This window comes from Camelus dromedarius, chromosome 10 (assembly GCF_036321535.1).
Source record: "Camelus dromedarius isolate mCamDro1 chromosome 10, mCamDro1.pat, whole genome shotgun sequence".
NCBI classification, from domain to species: Eukaryota; Metazoa; Chordata; class Mammalia; order Artiodactyla; family Camelidae; genus Camelus; species Camelus dromedarius.
This window is the reverse complement of record NC_087445.1, coordinates 960,155-985,225: the sequence shown is the minus strand read 5'-3', so window position 1 is coordinate 985,225 and position 25,071 is coordinate 960,155. Positions and strand designations below refer to the sequence as shown.

The 25,071-nt window shown below is 56.2% G+C and overlaps 1 protein-coding gene across 9 annotated transcripts in view; it reads right to left on the bottom strand.

Moving 5' to 3' along the window:
* Nucleotides 1-20,680, bottom strand: part of WNK2 (WNK lysine deficient protein kinase 2) — a 116,235-nt gene extending 95,555 nt beyond the window's left edge. For all 9 annotated transcript variants that reach the window (XM_031447149.2, XM_064490082.1, XM_064490084.1 and 6 more), the window contains exons 1-2: nt 20,441-20,680; nt 19,239-19,909 (exon numbers count right to left, since the gene is read on the bottom strand). In XM_031447149.2, coding sequence (XP_031303009.2) covers nt 19,239-19,907 — 669 coding nt within the window. In that variant the 5' untranslated portion in view covers nt 19,908-19,909; nt 20,441-20,680. The remainder of the gene's footprint in view (nt 1-19,238; nt 19,910-20,440) is intronic.
* Nucleotides 20,681-25,071: the final 4,391 nt, after the last annotated feature.

Here is a 25,071-nt window from a genome sequence, read left to right as displayed (position 1 = left end):
CTCCCAATGCTCGCAGCACCCTCACTGGGCTGCCACACAGCCATGCACCCAGCTCCCCGTAACACAGGTTTTGTTCTCTCTGGGGGCACAGCTCTCTCCTCCGGGCTGCTGCTCGTCAGCAACGACCCCCAAACCCTGCAGGCCTCCCCAGGCATCTGAGCAGCTGCGGGAAGTGCCCGGCTCCGCCCGAGTGCACGTGTGTGACGGTGCACACGCAGGACACAGGCAGAACCGGCTGGGACACATGCAGGAGACAGCACTCACACTCGGATCGGTGCCAGGAGTCGGGTGTTACTTCCCTATGAAAACCTATTTCCTCTATGGTTTTCAAAACATCTCTCAGGAGAAGACAACGTAAGAGGTGGCAGACAACGTTAACACGGAAACTCCGTCTTCAGACACAGCGTGCCACGCAGCAGGCAAGTGGCCCAAGAAGCGCGCCCACAGCCCGCGCCGAGTCCCACGGCACCCACCTGGGACCCGCACAGGGAAGCCGTCCACAGCCACGACGCCTGTGTGTGTGTCTGGAACTCTTTACCGGACAGGTATTTATAACTGTGAGAAACAGCCGGACATCCCAGGACGGGCCTGGCGGCGGTGATGCTGCCCCTGCGGTCCACGGGGCAGTTACAGACCCCAACCATTGAGGATAGTGGTGAAACGGGCAAGGGCAGAAAGCACCGGGCTGGGGTTTAATAAAATTAAACAGTGAGCTCAAAACAGCCAGCAAGACGGGGGCTGCATTCCAGGAGGGGGGCATGGGGACCTTTTTCCTTCCTTTCCTCTGTTTCCCCAGTTCTCTGCAACCTGTTGGATGTGGTGAAGCTAAAGACAGAGCGCACTCTCCGGCTGCATCCCCAGGCCGTGTCTGGGCAGCGGCCGTGCTCACCACGAGGCTGTTTTCCTCCCCAGAGTCAGGTTACCATGGCTTTTATTTCAAGAGCTCCCTTTGGCGGCTGTTCTATAAACGGCTTTGGGTTTGCACCAAACACACTCACTGGGGAAAGAATTCCTGATTCTGTAAAACCCACAAACCCTGAATGCTTCTCCCTGTTGGGCTCCGTCTCCTCCAGCGGGTGAAGAGGAGGGATGGGCCCGATCCCCCCGCCAAGCGTGCACTGAGCACTTACTGTGCACTGCATAATGGGAGACATGACCCTCCGCGGGAGCTGGGGGCAGGGAGGGGGCCCTGCCTGTGGGGGCAGCAACCAAGGTCCCCCAGAGGCCCCGGCAGGTCTGACCCCTAGGTCTGCACTTGGGACTTGAGCCAAGACTGAGGGTGTGAGAAGATGAATGCACAGGAGACTCCTGATAATAACTCAGGGTGGGATGAGGTTTGTCCGTATACTTTCTGGCCTCTTTGGGATTTCCACGATGGTAAGTTAGAAATAGCAACACTGGGGTGTTCTTGCCCTCAGTCAGCATGTGTGGCCTTGCCTCAGATTTGGACACCCCGGGCAGGACACTGCCAGGAAGACCTGTCCAGGCACGGGCATCGTGGGCAACGCCGTGGCCTCCTGCAAGATGCCACCTTGGCAGATGAAGAGATGCAGGGTCCGGGAGCACCCCCTAAAGAAATGGGCCCCACACATTAGGGGAAGAAGCTGACCCCAGACAGCATGCCATCCACATGGGCCTTGGGGGGACAGGAAGATATCTGAGAAGACACCCAGCAGAGATGCCCAAGACCACTCTGATGGCATCAGTGTCCCCATCTGTAAAATGGGTCCTGGGCAGCATCGCAGGAACTTGCAGCATGAGGCTCCACACGGGGCTGGGTTGGTGCCCAAAATCAATCACCCCAGGTGCTCCCAATGAACAGGCCGAGGCTAAGGGGCTTCAGTCACGCCCCTTCAGACAACTCTTGCTGTCCAGAGTCACTGCCAGAAGCCCCCCATACAACCTGTGGACCCCATGACCTGCTGCCCCAGAGGCTGCTCAAAGGAGCCAGCGTCTCTGGCCAAGTCCACAGAATCCAATGGGGAAGGGCCTGCACCTACACAACCACAGGGTGGCTCTCAGGCCCGTGCCCCCCAGAGCAGAGGCTCCTGTGAACGCTGCCCCCAGCTCTGTCTGTGTAGTGCTCATGCAAACAGTAAAAGTCAAAACCGAAGATAAAATAAAATCTCTCTGCAGTGCCAAAAATACCTCCCCATGGGATGAGGGAGCAGGCACCAGCTTCCACAGCAGCAACTGTTGCTATGGATACAGGGCTCATGCCAGCAGGGGGTGGGGACAGATGGGGGAGGGGTGAGTGGGGGAGGGGAGTGCAGAGATGGGGCTGGGGAGAACACAGATGGGGTTGGGGGCTGAGATGTGGACAGAGATGGGGGCTGAGGGGGGCAGAGATGGGGAGGGAACAGAGATGAGGGAGTGGGGACAGAGACAGGGAAGGAACAGAGGTACCAGCAGGCAGCAGGAGAGATGGGCTGGTCAGCTGGAAGGAGGCACCTGGCCCTTGTGCCCCCCGTCACTGGTGAAGCTGATCTGCAAATTCAGACTCTGGGGAGGGGGGGCCACTAAATGGTAATATTTGTACCAGAACGGGAGGAGGGAAAAGGGGTCTCCCACAAATAGGAACACACATCTGGTTTGAGCCTGACAAGTGCAACACACTCCCCCGGGGAGGCCCGATTCCTGACACTGACTCCCTTCCCCTAAAACTGCCACCTCTGGGGGCTGACGTCACTCTCAGGCTGTGGCAAGCAGCAGGACGGCCCTCCAGTCCTGCCCACCCCTCGGCCAAGCCCCCCAGCACCCCCAGGAGGAGGCCCAAGGGAAGGGCCAGACAGCTGGCCACGTCCTCCCCCGTCCTCCCTCCCTGCCTGCCATGGAGACCCCAGCCCTGCGAGGTCCCGCCCGGCAGATAAGGTCCACTCGGCCCCAGGAAACTTGCGGCTCTGTGATGGGGGCACGTGGGCCACCACCCCCAGAGCCAGGGCTGAACTGTGCCCTGACCAGGAGGCAGGATGGCTTCCTGTCACGACTGTAACAAGCTGCCACCACTGCAGTCCAAACAGCACGTTTATTCTCTCTAAGTTCTGGGGGCCAGAAGCGAGAAGGCAGCCTCACGGGCAGAGTCAAGGTGTCGCTGGTAGCACTGCTTCCTTCTGGGGCCCCGTGGAGGATCCACCCCCTCGTCCACTGTCTACAGGCCACACGTTCCTCAGCACATGGCCTCACCCTCCACCTTCCCTCGTCTTGTCCCCTGGGACCCTCCAGCCACCTTATAGAGACCCAAGTGATGACCTGGGCCTACCTGGATAATCCAGGACCATCTCCCATCTCAGGGTCCTCAACCCAACCGCATCCGCAAAGTCCCTCCAGCCACACAGCATTTTCACAGGAAGCCTCCATCATCCAGCTTCCCACACCCCTCCCACTGTAGGGTCCCCTCCAACCTTCCCCGTGATCGGCTGTCAACCAGCTTCATGGCTGACCTTAAGGTGGCAACACCATCTCTTTAAATATGCCTTTTCCTTCTCTAAATAAAGAAGGAAGCCCCACATGGGCCACCTTTCATCTGCATCCCGGCTATCCCTCCCCGGGGGGCCCATCTGTCCATGATGCCGTGCCTACGACCCCTCCTGGCTCCACACCTTCCAGTGGGCCACACCCTGCCCGCCAGGCCTGCTGTCCCCTCACCCCAGCTTCATATCACAAGCCAAGCTCAGCAAAGCATGCTCATGGCTCCCGGCAGTGCCCCCAACCCTGGTCAGACTGGCTGGCCCCCTTCCCACAGCCGCAGGCACTGGGGGCTCCAGTCTGGCCCCCCACCCAGCAGGGTGGCGGGTACTCTGAGCGGCAGACAGGAATCCCAGGCAGAGGCGGCCCCCAGGCAGCACAGCCTTCGTGGGCCTCAGTCCTCATACCCCCCAGGGGTAAGCCAACCTCCCGGGGCTACAGCCAGGACTCGGTGACAAGCAGAGGGACACACGGCAGCACGGGGCCTCAGCGAGCTTCAGAACATCACTGCCGCAGCTGCTCAGATGCAAGGTCTTCTGAAACCCTCAGAATTCAACCTCCACCACACAGCACCTACCCCCGGGCCCACCCAAGAGAAAACACAGGAGAAACCCTTTGTTGAGAGACCGTCAGCCGTGGAACACCCACCCCCACCCGCAGCACAGGGGCCCACCAGCAGTTTCTGCCACCCCGCCCCCAGGGAGAAAGCCTTCGTTACCAAAAGCCTGGGGGCCTGCTCCCCCGCGGCAAGGCTGCCTCAGAGGGCTTGTGATGCCCATGGAAGCACCCACAGGGCAGGCAGGCCTCTTCTCTGGCACACACACACACACACACACGCACACGCACACACGCAAACCCGAGGCCAGCAAGGCGTGATGGTGTGTCTTCACTGCACATGCAACCTGGATAAGCAACAGCCAGTGGCGGGGAAGCCAGAGTCAGGTGCCACTGCAGCCACATGCAGGCCACGAAGGAAGGACCATGGGAGTAAGACCGAAGGAACAGGGTCATGGGGGCAGGATCGTGGGGGCAGGGGCACGGGGGCAGAACCACGGGAGCAGGGCCGTGGCGGGCAGGAACACCATGTGCCTGTGGTAGCCCAGCCAAGCCCCCCAGGGCCCAACAGTGCTGGCCAGCCACTGACCCTTCTGCTAAACGGCCGGGCACCCCAGTTCCTCTGAGGTCCTCCCCAGGACCTGGGACCAAGGATTTGTCCCAAGTCACGTCTGAAGGGCAAGACCCCACTGTGACCTCTGCCCTGGCCGGCAGCACTCACAGAGGCCCAGCCAGGCTCCAGGTGGAAAGTTGGCTACGTTGCCTCCGCTCTGCCTTGCCAGACAGAGAACACAAAGGGCCTGCCTCAAAAATGCATCCATAAACTGCTCCAGGAAGCAGCCAGCAGGGCCAGAATGTTCCAGAGTCACCATCTTGCTCCCCTCCAGGAACAGAGCAGGCCTTTGTTTTTTATCATCGCCGTCATCAAATATTTACAGAGGCTGACAGACATCTCAGGCAGGCCAGCCATGAGCCAAACACCACGCTTCCCAGGACACAGGAGGTGCAGGTGAGTAGGTGGGGCGGTGAGAGGAGTGAGGCTTCCTGCAGGGCAGCCACTGCTGTCTCAGGCTGCAGCAAGCACGCCCACCAGGGCTCTGAGGCCCTGCTGTCTGGACACCGAGCCCAGGGCATGCTGCCGCCACACTGTCCCACTGCAAGCAGCACACACGAGCAGGCTGGAGGGCTCTCCACATGCAGGCATCCCAGGAAGCCAAGCGCATGGGCGTGAGAGGGCACCCACTCCAGCCCAGGCAAGCAGGGGCCTAGCGCTGCTGAGGACCCGGGAGAGCGCATCCCTGGGTCCCCACGCCCACCTCAGCCAATCCGTTACAGTCCAGACTGGAAACCGCCCAAGTGTCTGTCCGCAGACCCACAGACGCTTACACAGGAGAAGAGGGACCGGCTGCTGATTGGTGCTGCCAGAGCTGAGTCCCAGAGGACACGCTGACGTGCAATGACAGCAGACACAAAAGGCTGAACACACACTGTGTGATCCACATGCAAGAAATTCTAGGGCAGCCAGGCGAGCTACAGGACAACAGGACCAGAGGCCGGGGGTTACAGGTCACAGGTCGCAGGCCGCCCCGCTGGGCGGGCTCCCAGCGCCCTGACCTGCCATGGGGGTGGGCTCCAGCAGCTTCACCTCCAAAACAACAAAGCAATGCCCGCCCCTACCATTCTGTGTTTTCTTTGCCTTCACTTTCAAGGAATACCAGTCATCCCTTTCTTTTGAAAAACTTTCACTGTTTATTTCCACCCGCTTATGTTTCATTTTCTTTCAAGCTGATAGCTTTCAACATGTTTTGCCATTTCCCCTCTGCTCATCCTGTCCTCTCAGAAGCATGCTTAGCTGAGTTTATTCACTTCCCCGTCTCCTCTTCAACCTTTTCACAAATGGCAAACGCAGTCCTCTGTGCAAACCTCCCCTCGGACAGAGCCAGGTCTGCAGCCACAGCATCCCCACCGCAGCCTGGGCAGGCTGCCTGTGGGCCCCCAAACGTGCACTGGTCCTACCGGTGCCCCAGGGGTGCTTTCCAGGGGACATTAACCTCAAACTTGCAAAGGCAACTAAGCAAGACAGGAGGGGGCAGGCAAGCCCCCCGAGGCTGGGCCCCAAACCCCAGGAGGCAGTGGAGGTAGGGAAGGTGGGTTCACTTGGCCTTTAGAATCCTCTTTTAGAATCCAATTCAAGATTCTAAAGGCTAAGAACCCCACTCATAGTCAGGGCCACTGAGGCCTGGGAACACCCCTGCCTCGTGCCCTCCACCGCCCCCAGGAGCCAGCCCCCTCTGCGTGAGTCCAAATTACAGCAGCATACCTGTGCGAACAGAGGAGCCTCGGGGCTCCCCATCACCCCATGGTAAAACCACAAACCCCAGCTGTCTCGCCCAGGCGGCCCAAGACACCAGGAGAGCCCCCCCCCCCCCACAACACGACACAGCTCCTACTCCCCTCCACGCAGTGGCTCCCCTTTGCCTGAGGGTCTCCTCTCCACCGCCACCCACACAAGGCCAAGTCCAGGCCCCATGCCCTCAACTCGAAGTCCTCACCTGGACCCCTCAGGGGCAGCTGTCCCGGGGCAGAACCACCCCAGAGAGTCTGTCCCTAAGGAAACGTGAGGAAGCTTTCCAAAGGACAGACGGCCACCACCGAGGGCAGCTTTTGTCCCCCTAGGAGCCCAACACTCCAGGCGACCACGCCAACCCCTCCATCGCGCAGGGGCGGCAGTGGGGAGGAGAGGCCAGCCAGCCCACAGCCAATGCTAGGGCAGCTCATATGCACGTGTCACAGCGCACAGCCAGGGTGAGGCGGGTGCCGCCTCTGTCCCCAGGGCCAGAAAACATGCGAAACTGAGACTGTTTCACAGGGTCCACTAGAACCAGCCCACTCTGCCTGTGGCTGTGGCCAACCAGACCCAGACCTCCAAGGACCTGCTCCCAATTGGGAGCACAGGACGGCCCCAGTGACCCGGGAGGATGGGGCGGGGGCGGGTGGGGGGCGTCTTCAACAGTGGCAGGGGACCATCTCACTGCGGATAACCAATGAGCCTGCAGTCCTGTAAGTTGATCACTGGCATTCTGCAAAAAACCTACAGTATTTCCAAATTCCAAGCATGTGTGGGCCCCCACCACACTCAGGAAGACACTTGGCGCCTGCATCCCTGCCCTGCTCCCCATCTTTTCCTCTGCCCTTCAAGTTTGCAAAGCTTCTTCCAAAAAAGCTGAATTCACTCTCCCACTTGAACCTTGTAATTAAAGAGAAGAAATGCCTGGGAACCTGTCGGGGCAGATGTCAGTGGATTGCTGCTGGCCAACACAGCAAGATGACTTCCCGGCTTGAAGACACAGCACGGCAGCCACCTTCCTTCTGGGGAGCCCCAGGGACCCCAAGTGCAGCCAGGCTGCACCCCACAGGACACAGGGGGAGGCACCCTGACGGTCTGGTCCTAACCTGGAGGTGAGAAGGATGTCCAAACACCTGCACCCAGTTAGGGGCAGGGCTGGGGGTGAGCGCACCCTGCACTCACCCCCCGGGGGACAGGGGAGGTCCACCCCTGCGGTGGGCTCTTGCCAAAGCCGGAGGAGGTGGGAGCTACAGGCCCTGCAGTGATTCACCATCACTGCACACGTTAGCACGAACGCTACAAGTATGACTCTGCAAAATACCCAAGAACATCAAAAAGAGACAAGAAGGACACGTACCAGAGTGAAAACTGCTATGTCAGAGGAAGGAAATTTGGGGCAGTTTTCTCTTTCAGGTTTCAGCATCTGTCATGTCTCTCACCTTCCTAGGAATTTATGTAGTTGGAACCATCGCCCCCAAAACCCCACAGGCCATCGTCTACCACCCCCCCATCCTCACCACCCCCACTCACTCGGGTGCAGTGCTAGCACAGTGGGGGGACTCCGCCCTCCCCTCCCCCACCACCGCAGCCCGGGGTAAACGGTCCCCTGGACGTCTGGGTCCTCCTGACAGCAAGTCCCACTGCAAGGTCCCCTTCTCCTGATTCAGGGGCTCAGGAGAGCTTGAGATTGTTGGGATTCCCCTAGCTGAGTGTAAGACCTGGAAGGATCAACAATTCAACTTAAAAACAGGCAGGGTCATTCCTGTTCAGGTGCAGGAAGGAAGGAGGCCGGGCAGCCCTGAGCTCTGGAGCAATCCACGCCTGCAGTCCAGCCTCCTGGCAGGGCGCCTAAGTGACCTGGTTCAGGTCCTGCCTCTGCCACCAACTGCCCATTGGGAGGCGGATTAACGCAATCAGCTTTGTCTTTCCAAAGGGTCTGGATGATCCTGGCAGGATCGTTCCAGGATGCTGCAGTCATGGATCAAAGGTCGTGGGGGCAGCAGAGTGACCCCCTTGCAGAATCTGTTCTTCACCACCGACAGTGGACTCACCCCGGCCTAGAGACCCCAGTCAACGTCACCTGCAGGGGGCCAACCCACCCTGTGCCTGTGAGCGACACCAGCACCACCCATGGGGCACCAGCGCTGGAAACGCAGCTCCAGTGCAGTCGTGTGGGAACACCTGACAACTCAGAATGCAGCCTCCATTGGAGAAAAGGGCAGTGCTGCAAAAGATTCAGCAATGAGGATACTTAAAAGGTGGAAGGACTGTTCTGTATTAAACCTGACATGACAACCAGATGCAGCGCATCAACCAACTGACTGGATCCTGGATCCAAACAGGAAAACCATTAGGAATGCAACTGGGAGGCGCGGTCCACGTCAGACACATGGCTGACAACATCCAAGTTAGATCTGAATGTAACACAGCTGCGGCTTTGTAGGAAAATGTCCTCACTCCTATAAAAAACATGGGCTGAAGTATTCAGGGCAAGGTGCAAATGGGCCAGAATAAAACATACACAAAGATACAGAGATAAAGCTAATGTGGCAAAATGTTAACCCCTAGTAACCCCATCCTTCCTGTCCAAGTTTTCCAAAATAAAAAGTTTGTAGGGAAATGAAAATTAAATTGCTGGCAGAGAGGAGAAAGCTAGAGAAAGAGGGAAGGAGGGAGGATGGGGCCGGCAGGTGGAGAGCTGGAAGGTCACAGGATCCCAGCCCCAGACGCCTGGAGGTGGGAGGGTGGAGGAGCAGGATGTGGAAGCCCCTGGAGGCATCCAGGAGTATGTGGGTTGTTCTGTTCTAAAGCCAGACCCAGGCAGAGGAGGGCCTCATCGCACATTGGCACCAACAAGACCTTGGGGGATAAAGTAATCAAGACAGACACAGGCAGGTGCCCCCTTCCCACCTTCCTGCCCATAGCCTGCCACCCCTCTCTACCAACAAAACCCACGGTGCCCAGCCCCAGGGAATCATAACCTATCTATGCTATAAAGCCCTTTCCCAGATGTCTGTGTAGCCAAGGGAGACCACACAACCTCATTCTAACCAGAAAAACCAAAGAGCCTTCCTGGTAAACATTTTCCTTTATGGATTAAGATATGGAAACCCTACCTAACCTCCACCTAACCACCTCCTTGCTTCTCGCCTTCAAATTATGGTTGTGATGCCTGGAGCTATGGCAGCCTTTCTGCCACCAAGAAGCAACAAGCCTGAGAACAAATCCAACGTGACTGAGGAAAGTAGATGAGAAAGTGGGACGGCACCTTTGTTCCTGCTGACACTGCTGAGCCAGGCAGGCCCTGGGGATGATCAAAGGTCTGCATTGCTTAGCCACACTTGGCTTGCAGCTGAGAATTTTCCCAGCTTATCCACTCCTGAGCAAGCACACAAAGAGCCAGTAAAGCAGGAGGCTTGGGGGGAAAAGTCGACATTGGAAGGAAGACAGGTCCTTCCAGGGCAGCTTCTGGCCTGAGACAGGCAGGGAATCTCAAGGGCAAGGCCAGCTTTCCATGTCTAGATCCAAATGCTGCCAACAGTACCACCAATGAGTGAGACAGGAACCCCCATGGTGTTTGCAACAGAGCCAAGACACGCCGTGGGAACACGCGCACTTCTACCAACAGTCAGCCTACACAACACTGCCCAGAGCCCATCCAGGTCCCACGAGACATTTGCAAGATGAAAGAAAAGGTGGAAGGGTGCAAGGCCTCCCACGCCCCACCCACCAACAGCATCACAACACAGCGAGTGTTTTAAAGGCTCTGCGAAGCCCCACAACAGCAATGTGTGCTTGGCCCAGCACTTCCCAAGCCTGCTTAGTGGCACCCCTTTCCACAGCAGCCTTCTGAACACACGTGAAAGATGACGATCCGGGGAGAGGCCACCAGCTGCTGTCTCCGTGCAAGCTTGGATGTGAGCCACCTCCCCGAGTCTCCTTCTCATCTCTGAAAACACAGTCCCAAAACCTCTCAGCGTGCTTCTGAGGACCTCACAAACTCACACGTGGATCTAGACATCAAAGAAAGTCCTCACCATGCCACAGCGTCCCCCCTGCCCTCCGGCCTGCATCCTGCCCACAGCCAGCTGACAGCCAGGCTGGCACCTCCCTGCCAAGGAGGCCCCCGGAAGCCAAGCCAGGATGACCCTGAACAAACCAGAGGACTCGTGAGCACCAGGCCCCACCAAGCACCCCTCTCTACTCCACTGGCTCGTCTGGGCAGGGCTCATGCCATGACATCTTTAATTTCTGGACCCACCAGAGAGAGACCCCCATTCCTGAACACTTGGGAAATATGTCCAGCTCAAGGGCTGGCCAGCCCTGGTCCTCGGGGAAGTGGGGTGTGAGGGGGACCACCTGCCCAGACTCTCTAGACATGTGCATAAAGGCATGGAGACCACTCAGCACAGAGGCCCCCAGAAGCAGACGCTCAGGGAGCCCCTGACCCGTGGCCACCTCTCTATGGCCAGGGATGCGCTGCCCAGCCTGCAACCTCCTCCCCGCAGAGCACAGCTGGGCAGAGCTTTGTGGACAAGCCCTCCATGAGGACCCGAACAGCAAGCACAGAGACAAGAACGAACCCCAAACCACAGCCTCTCCTTGCAAACCGGTAAGTAGCATTCACAGACTGTCGAGAAACAAAAAGATAGATTTTAAAGGCTATGATACCCAAGGATTGCAGCTGTAGTTTAAAAACAAGTATGTGTGTGGGAACAAGAACTTGAGGGTATAAGATGCAAAAATAATAAGTAGTTATATTCACTTGGACTAGGGGTAATTTTTCTTTCACTTCCACAAACTTTAATGTAGCTGTTACACTGTTTTGTTTTTTAATTAATTAACTATTTTTTTAAAGAAGGTCTAGGTTTACAGAAAGGCTGAGCAGAAAGTGCAGAGTTCCCTTGCACTCCCTCACTCCCACAGTTTCCCCTGTTATTAACATCTTGCATTGGTGTGGCATTTTATTAAAACTGATGTGCCAATATTGATATATTATTACTAACCAAAGTCTATGGTTTACATTATGGCTGTCTGGGTGTTGCACATTCTATGAGTTTGAACAAATCGATAATGACGTGTATCCATCATTATAGTTTCACTGCCCTAAATTTTCCGCCCTCTACCTATTCATCACTTCCTCCCCCCAACCCCTGGCAACCTTTTCACAGTCTCCATAGTTTTGCCTTTTCCGCAATGTCACAGAGTTGGAATCACACAGTATGCAGTCTTTTTAAATTGGTATCTTTCACTCGGTAATATGCATTTAAGGTTCCTCTGTATCTTTTCATTGTTTGAAACTTCATTTCTTTTTCGTGCTGAATCCCATTGTCTGGATGTACTACAGTTTATTTATCTGTTCAGCTACTGAAGGACTGCTTCCAGGTTTTGGCAACTATGAATAAAACTACTATAAACATCAGTGGGCAGGTTTTTGTGCAGACATAAGTTTTCAACTTACTCAGATAAATACCAAGGAGCATGACTGCTAAATCTTATGGCAAGAATATGTTTTGGGGGGAGGGTGGAGCTCAGTGGCAGAGTGCATGCTGGGCATGCACAAGGTCCTGGGTTCAATCCCCAGCACCTACATTAAATAATGATAAACAAATAAATAGAAATAATTAACATCTTCCCAATAAAAGAATATGTTTAGCTTGCAAGATGTTGCCATATTGTCTTCCAGAGTGGCTATACCATTTTGCATTCCCACCAGTAATGAACGAGAGTTCCTGGTGTTCCACATCCTTGTCAGCATTTGGTGTTGTCAGTGTTCCAGACTTTAGCCATTCTAATAGGTGTGTAGTAGTATCTCATTGTTTTAATTTGCCTTTCCCTGATGAAATACGATGCGGAGTGTCTGTTCATGTGCTTTTTGCCATCTGTGTATCTTCTTTGATGAGATGTCTGTTAAGGTCTTTGGACCACTTTTCCCCCTCCACGTGCTTTCCTCTGTTCAAGAAGCCAAGGTCAATAGATAAACAACAAGTTTATACTGTACAGCACAGGGAACTATAGTCAATATCTTGTAGTAACTTATGGTGAAAAAGAATTTGAAAATGAATATAGTATGTTCATGTATGACTGAAGCACTGTGCTGTACACAGAAATTGACACAACATTGTAAACTGACTATACGTCAATTAAAAAATTATATATATACAAAAAAAAAAAGCAGAGACAAGGAGGGGGCCATGATTCTGTGTCCCCCTTCCCTGACCCACAGAAAAGGTCTTTGGCCCATTTTTTTTTAATGTGGTTGTTTGGTTTCTTATTGTCGAGTTTTAAGAGTTCTTGATATATTCTGGGTAATACTCCTTTATCAGGTATGTGTTTGGTAAAGATTTCCTCCCAGTCTGCATCTGGTCTTCTCATTCACTTATAGGCCTTTGCAGAGAAGTTTTTCATTTTAATGAGGTTGAACTTATAAAGTTATTCTTCCATAGATCACATCTCTCGTGTTGTATCCAAAAAGTCATTGCCAAACCCAAGGTCACCTTGGTTTTCTCTTATGTTTTCTTCTAGGGGATGTACAGTTTTGCATTTTACATTTAGGTCTATGATCTATTTAAAGTTAATTTTCATGAAAAATATAAGGTCTGTGTCCAGATTCATTTTTCTGCATGTGGATGTCCAGCTGTTCCAGCACCATTTGGGGAAATGACCATCTTTCTCCATTTATTGCCTTTGCTTCTTTGTCAAAGGTCAGCTGACCATATATTCAGGCGGATCTGTTTCAAGGCTCTCTATTCTGTTCCATTGATCTGTTTCTCTTAACCACACTGCCTTGACCTCTTTTCTTTTATTCTTTTCCAAAAACTTCACCATATATTTAAAGAGAGCTGACATAAATTGGAGGTAGTAATCAAGCAGTCCAGGAAATCTTAGATTTCCAGCCTCCTGGGAGTAGAACCGGATTTGAAAACTATTTGAAGCAAGAAACCCTGCAGCTGACTCAGGCTGCCAACCTTGGACAGGCTTCTGCAGTCTCACGGGGTGAGGGTGGGGAGGGTGGGGGGACTCTCCACCCAAAACACAGCCTTTGGATCGTCTGTGTCCAGAGGCAGATCCTAATCTGCTTCTTAGAGATTCCAGCTGCTGTGTTCACACCCCGTCCTTATCTGCAGCTCAGACAATAAAGCAGCAGCAGCCAGGTGCTCAGGCAGAGGTGCACAGGCCCTCAGTCTGCCTGGGCCCCCAGTGCCACCCCAGGGACCCGCCTCCAGCCGAAGGCAGGCCTCCCTGCTCCCCCAGGTTCGGCTGGCTCTCCGCTTCAATCCCTGCTTCTTAAAACTGCAGGAAGCAGTGAGTGTGGGGTGAAAAGAGGCTTAACTCTGAGTGCCTGCTCTACGCTCAGTGCTGGACGTACTTCTCAACACTCCCCATGGCCCTGTGAAAGTCGGCCGGCACTATCCCCAGTGCACAAACGGGTAAACTGAGGTTCTCAAAGGCAGATGCCCTCCCTATGGCCTCCCTGCTGGGAAGCTGCAGGGCTGGGGTCTGAACGCAGCAGGGCACCCTGCTCCCAGTGTCTGTATGCACTGGGCAGGGTGCCCAGCCTGGCTGCGAGACTCCCGACACCCCTTCGTAGCACATCAGGCAGACGCTGGCACCCACCTCGCCATTCAGCCAACACAGACCACAAAAAAGACCCAAGCCTGCAGCCTGCAGGACTAGGTCAAGTTCCCCTCCATCAGTAGTGACCTGGAGCTCTGCGCTGTCACCTTGGGCATCATCCAGTTCCAGCCTGAAGCCAGCCCAAGGCACTGGCCCCAAGAGATGCCTACAGCCAGGCAGGGGGCTGCTAGTCCCAGCCATGCTGGAAGGCGAGTGGCAAGCACCCAGCAGGTCCAGCCAGCCCAGGACTGGAGGACAGTCTCTCCCTAGTCTCACTCTCTTGCCTCCTTGCAGGCTTCTGGCAAACATCCCTCTTCAGTGAGAACCCAGCTCTCCCACCATGACCGTCCTGCTCGCTGTGGTACCCCAGGGCTGGAACCTGGACACATGCTCAAAAAATGCCTCGTGAGCCAATAAACCACACTGGCCTGCACTGCTGAGCCTGGGCACAAGACCCAGCACTGCGACATCCACTCTCTACCCTCCTCCTGGCACTTCTTTTTCCTGCCACCATCACGTGCTGGCTAACAGTCCACCAGCAAAGTTTCACCCAACTCAGAGTGATACTCCAGCCACCATCTAGAAGTGGCACAGGACGTAGGGAGATGCCCACTAGCCGTCCACCCAAGTTAGACCGTCTGGGGATCCCTCCTCTGGGGTCCAGGTCACGGGACAATTTAGGCCTGAATCAGGCTTCACCTGGAACCCTCACATGCCAGAGCCTCCTGGATAGGCACACATGCAGCCACAGGAGCACCTGCTTCCAAGAAGGAACAAGCTGCGATGCCCAGTGTGCCCACAGAAGTGACCCACAGCTCGAGCCGCTTGCCCATCGCTGCTGACCACACTCAACTCACCAGCATCACTTGGGGGCAGGGGAGGGGCCTCTGGGCTCTGGACACCCGCACTTCTGCACCGGTGGGGAGGTCAGGAAAGCCCCGTCTTCACAGGCCTCTGCGGCAGCTGGCAACAGCCTTGCTCGCCAGCCAAACCAGAACCGTAGTCAGGGTGGCACAGGAAGTATCATTTGAGAAAGCAAGCTCAGCGTTGACTCCCAACTGCTTTCAAATTATACCTCTGCCGACAAAATTAAGCTCTGAGCAGATTTTAAAAATAAAAATAAAGAGGAGGGTGACCACCAGGCAAACTGAGTTGAGCCCTTTCTAAGCAGCCTAGTCCAGCAGACAAGCACCGTCCTCTCCGCAGAGCCCCTCCTCTCCCCTCCTCAGCCGGATCAGGCTGCCTGTGGCTCCTCTGAAAGCAGACGAGGCCAGCAGTTGAGCCTCCGACATGATGATGCTATGGGAGGGGCCTCTCAACCCCAGGCCTGGGGCTGCCCCGCATGGCAGGACCTGTCTATGAGAGGTGATGGTACACCTGGATGGACAGGTATGCCAGCTCAGCACCCAGGACAAATGGGGCACCCACAGCCATGGGAGAGGTGCCAAGCCACACCAACAGCAGGTGGACCTGGCCATCCTCAGAGGACAGTGAGGGGACCAGCACGTTTAGCATGGCCGCACACAACAAGCCCCTACGGGCATTAAGAAAGCGCAGGTGGGTGAATGGGACACAGAGGTCCAGCTGGGGTGAGCTGAGCTGGGAACACATGGGTCCTCAGTGGCCACACAAAGGAGATGCCAGCAGGTCACACATCATCAGGTCTGTGATCCCCACACCCACAAGCCCCGCTCTGGCCTGGAGCACAAGGCCATGGCCGCCCCATGGGGGCCCAGTCACCTCTGGGCAGTGCAGAGCCGCAGGAGGACAGCTTCATGACAGCACCTGGGGGAGCCAGAGATCTGTCCCTGGCTGGCCAGGGCTCAGGCCCCATGGTACCTCTTTAGGACTCTCACACCCCTGCGAAGGCCCTGCGAGTACTCCAGACAAAGGGACAAGGACCGATACCTCCATGAGGCAAAATGACCCCCACACTGGGCACAGGCCAGGACATATAGTGCGGGAAACATGAATTCTGAATGGAATCCCCCAAGAGGCAGTGCCCAGCCTTGCAACAGCCGCTCACAGCCGTCTTCGGTGAGGAGGGGGTAGCACAGAGGAGCTGAGACCCGGTCTTCCTTGAAGGCAGGGGACTGCTGATGGGAGGGGGCAGCACTGACCAAGGAGGCTAAAAACCAAGGCTCTCTCCAAGCTCCGAGGAAGACAGAGGAGAAGCAGGTGGTCAGGAGGAGCCAACAAGGCTGCCTCCGACGAGGCTCCTGGACACTGGCCGGGATCCGGGCTGGCTGCATTTTCTCTGCTCGGAGACCCACGCCTTCGGCTCAGAGGCATCAGCAGGTGAAAGAGGGTGCCCTGAGCCACCTGGGGCAGGGCTGGTGGCCCAGACCTCCCCCGCTCCCCACCCAGGCAGCCCAGAGCCGACCAGGAGCCCCCAGCTATTTCACGGGGACAGGATGGGGTCTGTGAGGGGCGGGAGCTGGCCGTGGGGACAAGGGAAACGTGAGCCAGGGTGAATGCAGTGGATCTGGGTGTGTTCGCACTCCCCCTGTTGCCACTGTAATGTGCTCTGGTGCCAGAAATAAACGGTTCATTCAAAAGGAAACAGAAGGGAAGGTAATACTTTAAAATGGCTTCCCCCCAAAGAATCAATGTCAGCTTTGAACGTCTGGAGAATTCAGGACGTGGAAACACCTCGCTGCCCTTGGCTGTGATATGAACACATACTGCGCTTTCTGCAAAGCTCTTTCAACGCTAAATTATATAAGGAAATTGGAAGTCAGGGACCTCACATTCTCCAAGCCGGACTTACTAGGTCCAAAAATGCAGCCTTTCCTTCCCTTGGCAGGGAACCCTGGAACAAGCAAGCAAGTGACACTGTCACAGTTCTGGGGCAGGCCTGCGGGTGCTGACAACCCTCTATGCTCCCAAGGGTCGGAGGAGGAAACAGACTTTGGAAGGTCGATTTTCAGGGCATTCCAAACCTGCTGGCTGAGGGGCTTCTGGAGGTTGGGGAAGAGGGAGTGGGGGTCAGACGGCAGGAGGAATCCTGCAAAGCTCCTTGCACCGAAGGCAATACTCCTGTCAACTCGTCCTCCACTAGGAGCCCCGATGCCTGGGAATTCTGGGGGCCGGGTGGAGGCTGAAGGTCTCCACACTGTGCACTAGGAAACCCCCTTCTCCGGCACAAAGCCAGCATGCCACCTGTCACCCTTCCTGGTGGTCCGAGAGGCCCAACGTGGTGCCCTGCTCTCCACCTTCATCTCCTCTCCTAAGGACAGCCACGCCAGGCTGGTGGCCTCCTCCCATCATGCTGCAATCCCCCTCTGCCATCTACATCCTCGCAGGTGACCTTGGAAGGTTCTCAACAATAAAACAGGGGAAACAACAGCCTCCCGTTTGGTGAGGAGGAGGATGCCACACAGCAGGCTCTTAGCTGCTGTCCTAAGCTGGGTACTTCTGGGGTAAAACCCTCTCAGACCCGCCCAGCAAAAGGCAACTGACCCGAAATGCTGCACATCAGAACGGCTTCCTGGCTGGCTTGGGGCCCCCGGTAACTACTGTATAAGAAACATAACCAGACAGATTAGAAGCCAGCTCCCACCTTCCCACTCCTACCCAGAGTTCAGGACGAGAATCCCCCTGGACAGCAGCCAGGCTCCGCTCCGGTGCCACTCTGCTTAGGGACCCGGGGGCAGAACAACCTGTCTTGCCCTAAAGGGAGTGGGGATGAACAGCCTCCTCCGAGGGTCACATGAGCCTGCAATGCCTCAACCAGATCAGCTGGGCTCCGCTGCTCAGGTCTAACCCAGCTCCCGCCTGCTGCAGCACCCCGACTCCCACCCTCCACCCTGCAGGGGCATTCCGCGGCAGAGCCTCAGTGGGTGCTAGCACTGCCACACTAGGTCACTTGGTAAGAGCAAGAAAGTGGGGAGGGAAGGCACATGGCCACGCTGTAGAATTAGGAACCCCTCCTCTCTCTCTGGTCTTCCCTTTCTGGGTCCTCTGTGTTCACACGCTGCAGTGATGCCCAGCTCACTCCCATGCGGTCCCCGCACACCCCAGGACCCCAAGGCCAGCCCTCAGCAGGGCCCGAACCTGCCGCTGTGAGGGAGGGGAGCTCAGGCCCTCCTGAGGGACTCAACAGTTCACTGGACCCACCATGAAAAGTCCGTATTTCCACAGCAGAACCAAGGAACAGTGGGGAAGGGTGGTCTCTGGAGCTCTGCCTTGGGAGAAAGGCTGAGGACAGGTGGACACCAGATGAATTCGTCCAGCTCGCACATGCACACACACACACAGGCCAGCCTGCAGGAGCCCAGAGGACAAAGCAACCAAATCCCCTTTCTGAGCCAGAAAGGCAGACTGCCTGCAGTGTGGCAGGCGGCCTGAGTCAGGACTGGAAGGGCCCAGCTAACTTTACAGGGTGCTGAGGCAGGCTTACATCCGCACAGCCAGCTCTTGCACAGGCCAGCCCCGTGCCTGACAGCTGTCCCCCCAGACAAGGGAGGGCCCGTAAACACCCACTGAGACAGGCACTGCCCCGTGGCTGGCCCAGGGCAGCTTGAGTTACCGTTTATATAATCTTCCAGGGCTAGGGCTGACACAGTCAACGTGAGCGCAAGGTTACGAAAAATGTATGTCCAGAGCCTCTGCATCCATGAAAACAAAACAAAAGAATACAAAACAAAACCCCACCTGCATTTTGCACGACTTGGTTTTAAGACTGCTCTCACACTCATTTTGTGAACGAACAGGATCTCGGAGAACCAAGAAGCCAGTGACAATACTTCCAGGCTCTGTCCACAGGCCCCAGGGCCCACCAGGCTCACCTTAAACAGACCCCAGGTCAGAAGAAGCCCCTCTGATATCCCCATCTGGGGCATCTACGCCCTGCAGGACACAGGAAGGTGCTCATTTAAGAGCAGCTCAGAGTCCCCCAAACCGCCCTGTGCCCACCTGGACAGGGGGCCTGCAGCCCCCACCACTGCTTCTGCAAATACACAGCCGATCCAGACAGCCTGCGTCAGTACGGCCCAGAATTAGGAGTAAAGACGGAGCAGCACTATAGACACGCTCTCCAAGCGCCCACTCTCCAGCACTGGCCCACACTGTGTCACCCTTAGATACCACACACCGGGAGGTCCAGCCTCCATCCCCCAACCTTCACTACACAGATCGCCAGCACAACCAGCCCCCTACACCGAGGGTGACACACACGGCCGCCTAAGGCCAGGCATGGCCCTGGGCAGAGCGCATTTGCACACCACCCACCTGCAGCCAGCACGCTCCTCACCTGCAGCTCGCACCAGGCCACCTCCACCCAGGTCTCCGTGTCCAGCCCCTTGTAGACTGTCTTGAAGGAGCCGCGGCCAAGTTCAATGTCGAACTTGAGGAAGCGGCCGTCCAGGGAGGTGGCCACAGCCTTGAGGTCGTCCTCGTCGTCCTCCTCCTCCTCGGGCTCCTCCCGGCGTGCGCGCCCGAGCTCGGGCCTCACCTCGGGCGCCTCCGCGTCCTCCTTCCTCGCAGATGCTGCCTCCTCCTCCCGGGGACCGCCGTCGGGGGCGGGCGCGGGCACCGGGTCCGGGCCAGGCTCCTGCGAGCCCGGGGGCTCGGGCCCGGGATCAGCAAGGGCTCCCGGCGACGCGGCAGGAGCGACAGGAGCGGGGGCGGCCGGGCGGCCGCGGGCGCGCTCTGCGATGAGGCGGCGCGTCTTGCAGAGCAGGAGCACCCTGCGCTGCAGCGGCTGCGGGGGCTGCGCCCCCGGCGCCTCGGCCGCCTCCAGGCCCGGCGGCTCCTCCTGGTCCGACTCCACCACGCTGCGCCGCAGGAAGCGCTGGGGCCCGGGCCGCGCCGCCCGCGCCCGCGGCACCGCCGCCGGCTCCGCCATGCCCGCGGGCCCCGCACCGCGCCCGGCCTCCATCAGTGCGCCGGGGGCGTCTCGGCGGCCGCCATCGCCGTCCATCTCTGCGGGCAAGGACACGCAGGCCCGTGTGAGCGCCGGCCTCGCCGCACCTGCCCGAGCCGTGGGATGAGACAGGGCCGCCCCGGGACCCCCGCCCTGCCTGCCCCGGCCGCGGAGGGGCCTGCTGGGCTACCCCTGCGGAGGGGACTACAGACAAGACCGGGAGAGCCGGTTGGGAGCTGGGCTGTCCCTGGGGACCCCGGGGGAGCCTGCAGAGGGAACAGGAGGCTGGGGAAAGGGGCACCTGTGCCCTGCCCTGCCCCGGCGAAGGGGGCCTACCGGGATGTTCCTGGGAGGTTGGGGGGTGGGGGTGCAGACGGGACTGGGAGGCCTAGGTTGGGGGGATGCGGGTGCTGTGCTCTGCTCAGCCCAGGGCCGCAGAGGGAACAAGGAGGTTGGGGGAGCGGAAGGTACTGGACAGGCGGCGGCTCCACAAAGGACGCGGCCGGGGGCGCAGGAGGGACGCGCGGGGAGGGGGCTGCGGCCGCGCGGCGCGCACACAAAGGCGGCAGGCGGGGGGGCTCGGCACTCACAGGGTGAACCGGCGCCGTCCATGCCCGCGGCCGGGCGGCCGGGGCGGGCGAGGCCGCACTCAGGGCCGGGATCCGCGCTCCGGCCCGGAGTCCGCGCTGGGTCCAGGGTCGCTCTCAGGGCCAGGGTCGGCGCTTTGGGGCCGGGTCACCCTCGGCGTTGCTCGCTGGGGCCGGCCAGCTGCGAGGCCGCGCTCCCGCGTGCTGCTTCGGCTCCTCGCGGCTGCGCTCCCGCACCGGCTCCGACCCGGCGCGCGAGGAGGGCGGGGCATTCGGCTGCCCGCCCCCGGCCGGCGCGGCGGGGCGGGGCCTGGCACGCCCACCTGGCCTCGGGCTCGCTCGGCCACCTGCGGGCCGGACCTCGGGGCCGCGCAGGCCCACTTCGGCCTTCATGCTCCCCCTCTAGGCTGCACTGCTGGCCCCTGAGGCTCTTTGAAATATGCCCCTCGGGGCTGCGGGTCATGGACGGTCTGTTATCCCCCCTACAAGAACTGGCTTGGCCATCCTGGTTTGTCCACCTAAAAAGGCTGCCGGTTCCTTCAAGACTTGGTCAGTCCAGGAAGACACCCTGAGTTTCAAGCCTGTCCGTGATGGACATGCATAGACCTGTCCAAGGGAAAACTGAGAAAGGATGGAACTAAGCATGTTCCAGACAGACACATGTAAGCCAGTCTGGTCTCTGTGGGACACACTGATGGCATGTGGGGATCACGCCTGCCTGGTGATGGGGGAGACCACTGGCTATTCACATCATTGCCTGCAGGAGGCTGCCCACCCGCAGCTGGCATATGTGCACAAAATGGGAACAGTAGCCCCACACATTGCAGGGGCAGCCCAGGTGCTGGGGGATTGGGAAAACCTGTTGCTGACTGAGTGTTATGTGCTCTCTGAGCCCTTAGGGGTAGTTTCATGCAGCCCTGCTTACATGCCTCTCATGATAGGGAGATCACTCTCTGCTGACCCATGACCACTGGAGTACACAGCTAAGCAGCTAGTGAACAGGTCACAGTTTGCACATCCATGAGATTGATCTAATGTTCAGCACACAGTTGGTGTTCAACAAATGCTCACGGAGGCAGGAAAGAAGGGAGAGAGAGCCTGTCCTCTGCCTCTGCTCTAATCAGTCCCCAGAACAACTCACCGGGAGGAAGGTCAGGGTCTAGCCTTCCCCCCAGGGAGCCTAGTCAAGAGGTATTTTTGGGGTGTCTGTCTCTGAGTGGACTCAGGCAGCCGGAGGCCAGTCTGTTGGTCACATCTAGTCTCGACAACTATGTGGGGCCCATCCCAGGAGCGAGTGAGACAGCAGAGAGCCCAGGTCCCATAAAAGGGCAGGGGCAAATGGCGGCGGGACTGTACCAGGAGACCAGAGCAGGACACAGCAGGGGTGTCCTGGGGTGATAGGGGCAGGGCAGGCCTCCCAGGGACCTGAAGGCGATGGAGGTTCCTGCTACTGGGAGGGCAAATGACTGGGCCCTCGAGTCTCCAGCCTCTTGAGGAAGTCTCCCCATCCAGTGGGGGCCAAGAAATTCTGTAAGACAATTTTTTTCTTCTTCTTTTATAATAAGATGATATAACATTTCCCTTACTCCCAAATTGGGAAATGTATTGCTTTTTAAATCACAGCTTCATTGGAATATAAGTTACATCCCATAAAATTCATTTAGTGTACAGTTCAGTGGTTTTTTTTGGTATATTCACAGAGTTGTGTGATCATCACCGCTGTCTAATTCCAGAACATTTTCATCACCCTAAAAAGAAACCCATGCCCATTAGCAGTCACTCCGCATGCCCTCTCTCTCAGCCCCAGGCTAGCAGTAATCTACTTTCTGTCTCTACAGATTTGTTGATTCTCGACACTGCATGTAAATGGGATCATACAACGTGTGGTCTTTTGTGACTGGCTTCTTTCACTCAGTCTAACATTTTATGTCATCCACGTTGTGGAATACATCAGGTCCTCACTCCTTTTTGTGGCCGAATAATATTCCATTGTAGAGATATACATTTTGTTTTTTAAGAGCAAGTCCTCATTATATAACTTTTATAAGACAGAAAAAGTAGAAACAAAAACTTTTTTAAGTCATTCACGTGTCACTACCCAAGTGTGACTCCCATGACGCCCCTCGCCCTGTGACAGGCACATGTCTTTTCATCTGCAGCTGTCATTCGGGAGACTCTCAGCAGGCTTGCATCAAATAACCAAATAATGATTCAAATCTTTTTTTCCTATGCAGAGAGTTACTATCTAATTTTACTCAGGCTTATGCTAGAAGCTAGCTTATTCAGTCCAGAGAACTCGGTTTTAGCTCTCAGATGTCCTGGGATGTGCAGGTATTTGAAATCCTCTGCCCAGGACCCTGCTGAAGCAGGCCTGCTGCCAGGTGTGGAGGATGCTGTCAGCCTCCAGTCTCCCCCTAGGGACAACTCTCAAACTGCACAGCTCAGCCCCTGGCCCCAGGAATTTTTTTTTAATGGACACAACTTTTAGAAATGGTTGGAATACTACTTAACCAAAAAAACTGATAAAAATAATGCCATTTGCAGCAACATGTATGGCACTGGAGAATGTTATTCTAAGTGAAGTAAGCCAGAAAGAGAAAGAAAAATACTATATGATATCACTTATATGTGGAATATTAAAAAAAAAAGACAAATGAACTTATATACAAAACAGAAACAGACTCAAAGACACAGAAAACAAGCTTATGGTTACCAGGCGGGAAGAGGGTGGGAAGGAATAAACTGGGAGTTCAAGATTTGCAGATACTGACTGGAATACATAAAATAGATAAACAAGTTCATACTGTACAGCACAGGGAACTATATTCAATACCTTGTAGTAGCTTACAGCAAAAAAGAATATGAAAATGAACGTATGTATATTCATGTATGACTGAAGCACTGTGCTGTACACCAGAAATTGACACAACATTGTAAACTGACTACACTTCAATTAAAAAAAAAGAAAGAAATAGATGGGGTGTGACCTCCCGCAGTTGCTTGCAAGAGTTGATGCCAGTGTCCACCACCTGAGACCCGCTGAGTGAGCCTTCTTTTAGTGTCTCAGAGCAGGATTCAACTTGGTCTGCAAACAGAAGGGCCAAGTGGCTGTAAAGATCTGCATGGATCACGAAGTATGGAGATGGGCAGAAGAAAACACAGGCCATTTGCCACGTGTCCATCTTCTCCTAAAGCCCCAGGAATTTGATCCAGGGATCTTGAGTAACTAATAGCTGTCCAAAATGGGGGTGGGTGGCTGAGCCCACTGGGCGGTAGGGCCCCAAGTAAGTCATGCTGCTGAAATAATGATAATGATGATAATCCCCAGTGCTGAGCTAAGTCTTCGCAAAAATTCTCACCTTGCCCCACACTGGCCTAGAGGGCCTCATTATCAGATGGGAGACAGCAGAGAGGTGAAGAGACTTGCCTGAGTTTGTCGGCTGCAGGCAGTGGGCCTGGAAATGAACCAGGCCAGCTTACCTGCCTACACTCCACTGTGAGCTGCCTCTCGGCCCGTGTCTGCTGCCATCCAGCCTTTTCAGGCCTTCGTGGCCAGACCCTGCCCATCAACTTTTGCTGGCTCCAGGGGCCGGTCCTCGGGCAAGCGCGCACACACCCCATGATGCCCGCTCTCTTATATCCTCTCATAACACCTCTCTCCACGTGGCGCCTGGAGCTCCAGATCTGCTGGCTCTACTGTCACACACCCATGACCCAACTCACCCCTCACTCAGCCCCTGACAGCACTGGGGCCAGGTCTGCGCCCCAGTTCTCCCAGCCGGCCTCTGGCTTCAGGGAGGCATTGCCAGTGGAGGTGCTGGCAGGGGGTACAGAGGGCCCTCCATCCATCACATGGGTCTGCTGCCCTCCAAGGGAGCAGCCAGTGCCCAGCAGCACCCCCCACACACACACACTCCCAGTCCCCCAGGCTGAGCATCCCTTGGGGTTGCTGTCCCTCCATGCTCCACATCTTCCTTCTGTCCCTATGCCGTGTTCACCACTGTCTGGGTTCCAGTGGGAGCAGAGCCCCTACTATGATTGCTCAGCCTGCCAGCATCTGGCATTTAACCCCTGGTATCAAATTCCCTGTGTTGGAAGTACCCACTGTGGTTTCTTTTTGCTGAATGGATGCTCCGCCCAGTCTCAGCCTCAACTCTGTCCCCCCAACTCTAAATTCCTTTCTCTTAGGGGCTTCATCTTAATGGACAGGCCAAGGGGTCAGGGCCCTCCTTCAATTCTAGCTTGACCTCGGGCCCAACCACGTCTGCCCTCCACAACAGCCCCTGCCCTGAGCAAAAGGCCCCAGGCTCTGGGTTATGTGCTCCTCTTGGGCTCACGCCAGCCCTCACTCACCACGGATTCACTGCCTGTGTCTCATCCTGCTGCCCAAATGGATTCACGGGGCAGACTGGCACAGGCTTCCTGAAAGTAATTCGCGGTTGCAGCAAGAGTCTAGAGAAGTGTTTATACCCTTTAAGTCAGTAATTCCCTTTGGGGGAATTTATACAAATGAAGTGACCAGCTATGCAGACAGTGGTGTGTGAAGATGTTCACTGAAGGGTTGTTTATAATAAGCATTAGGAATAACCTAAATTTTCAGCAATTGGAAAAAGGTTCAGTAAACTCTTATTCCT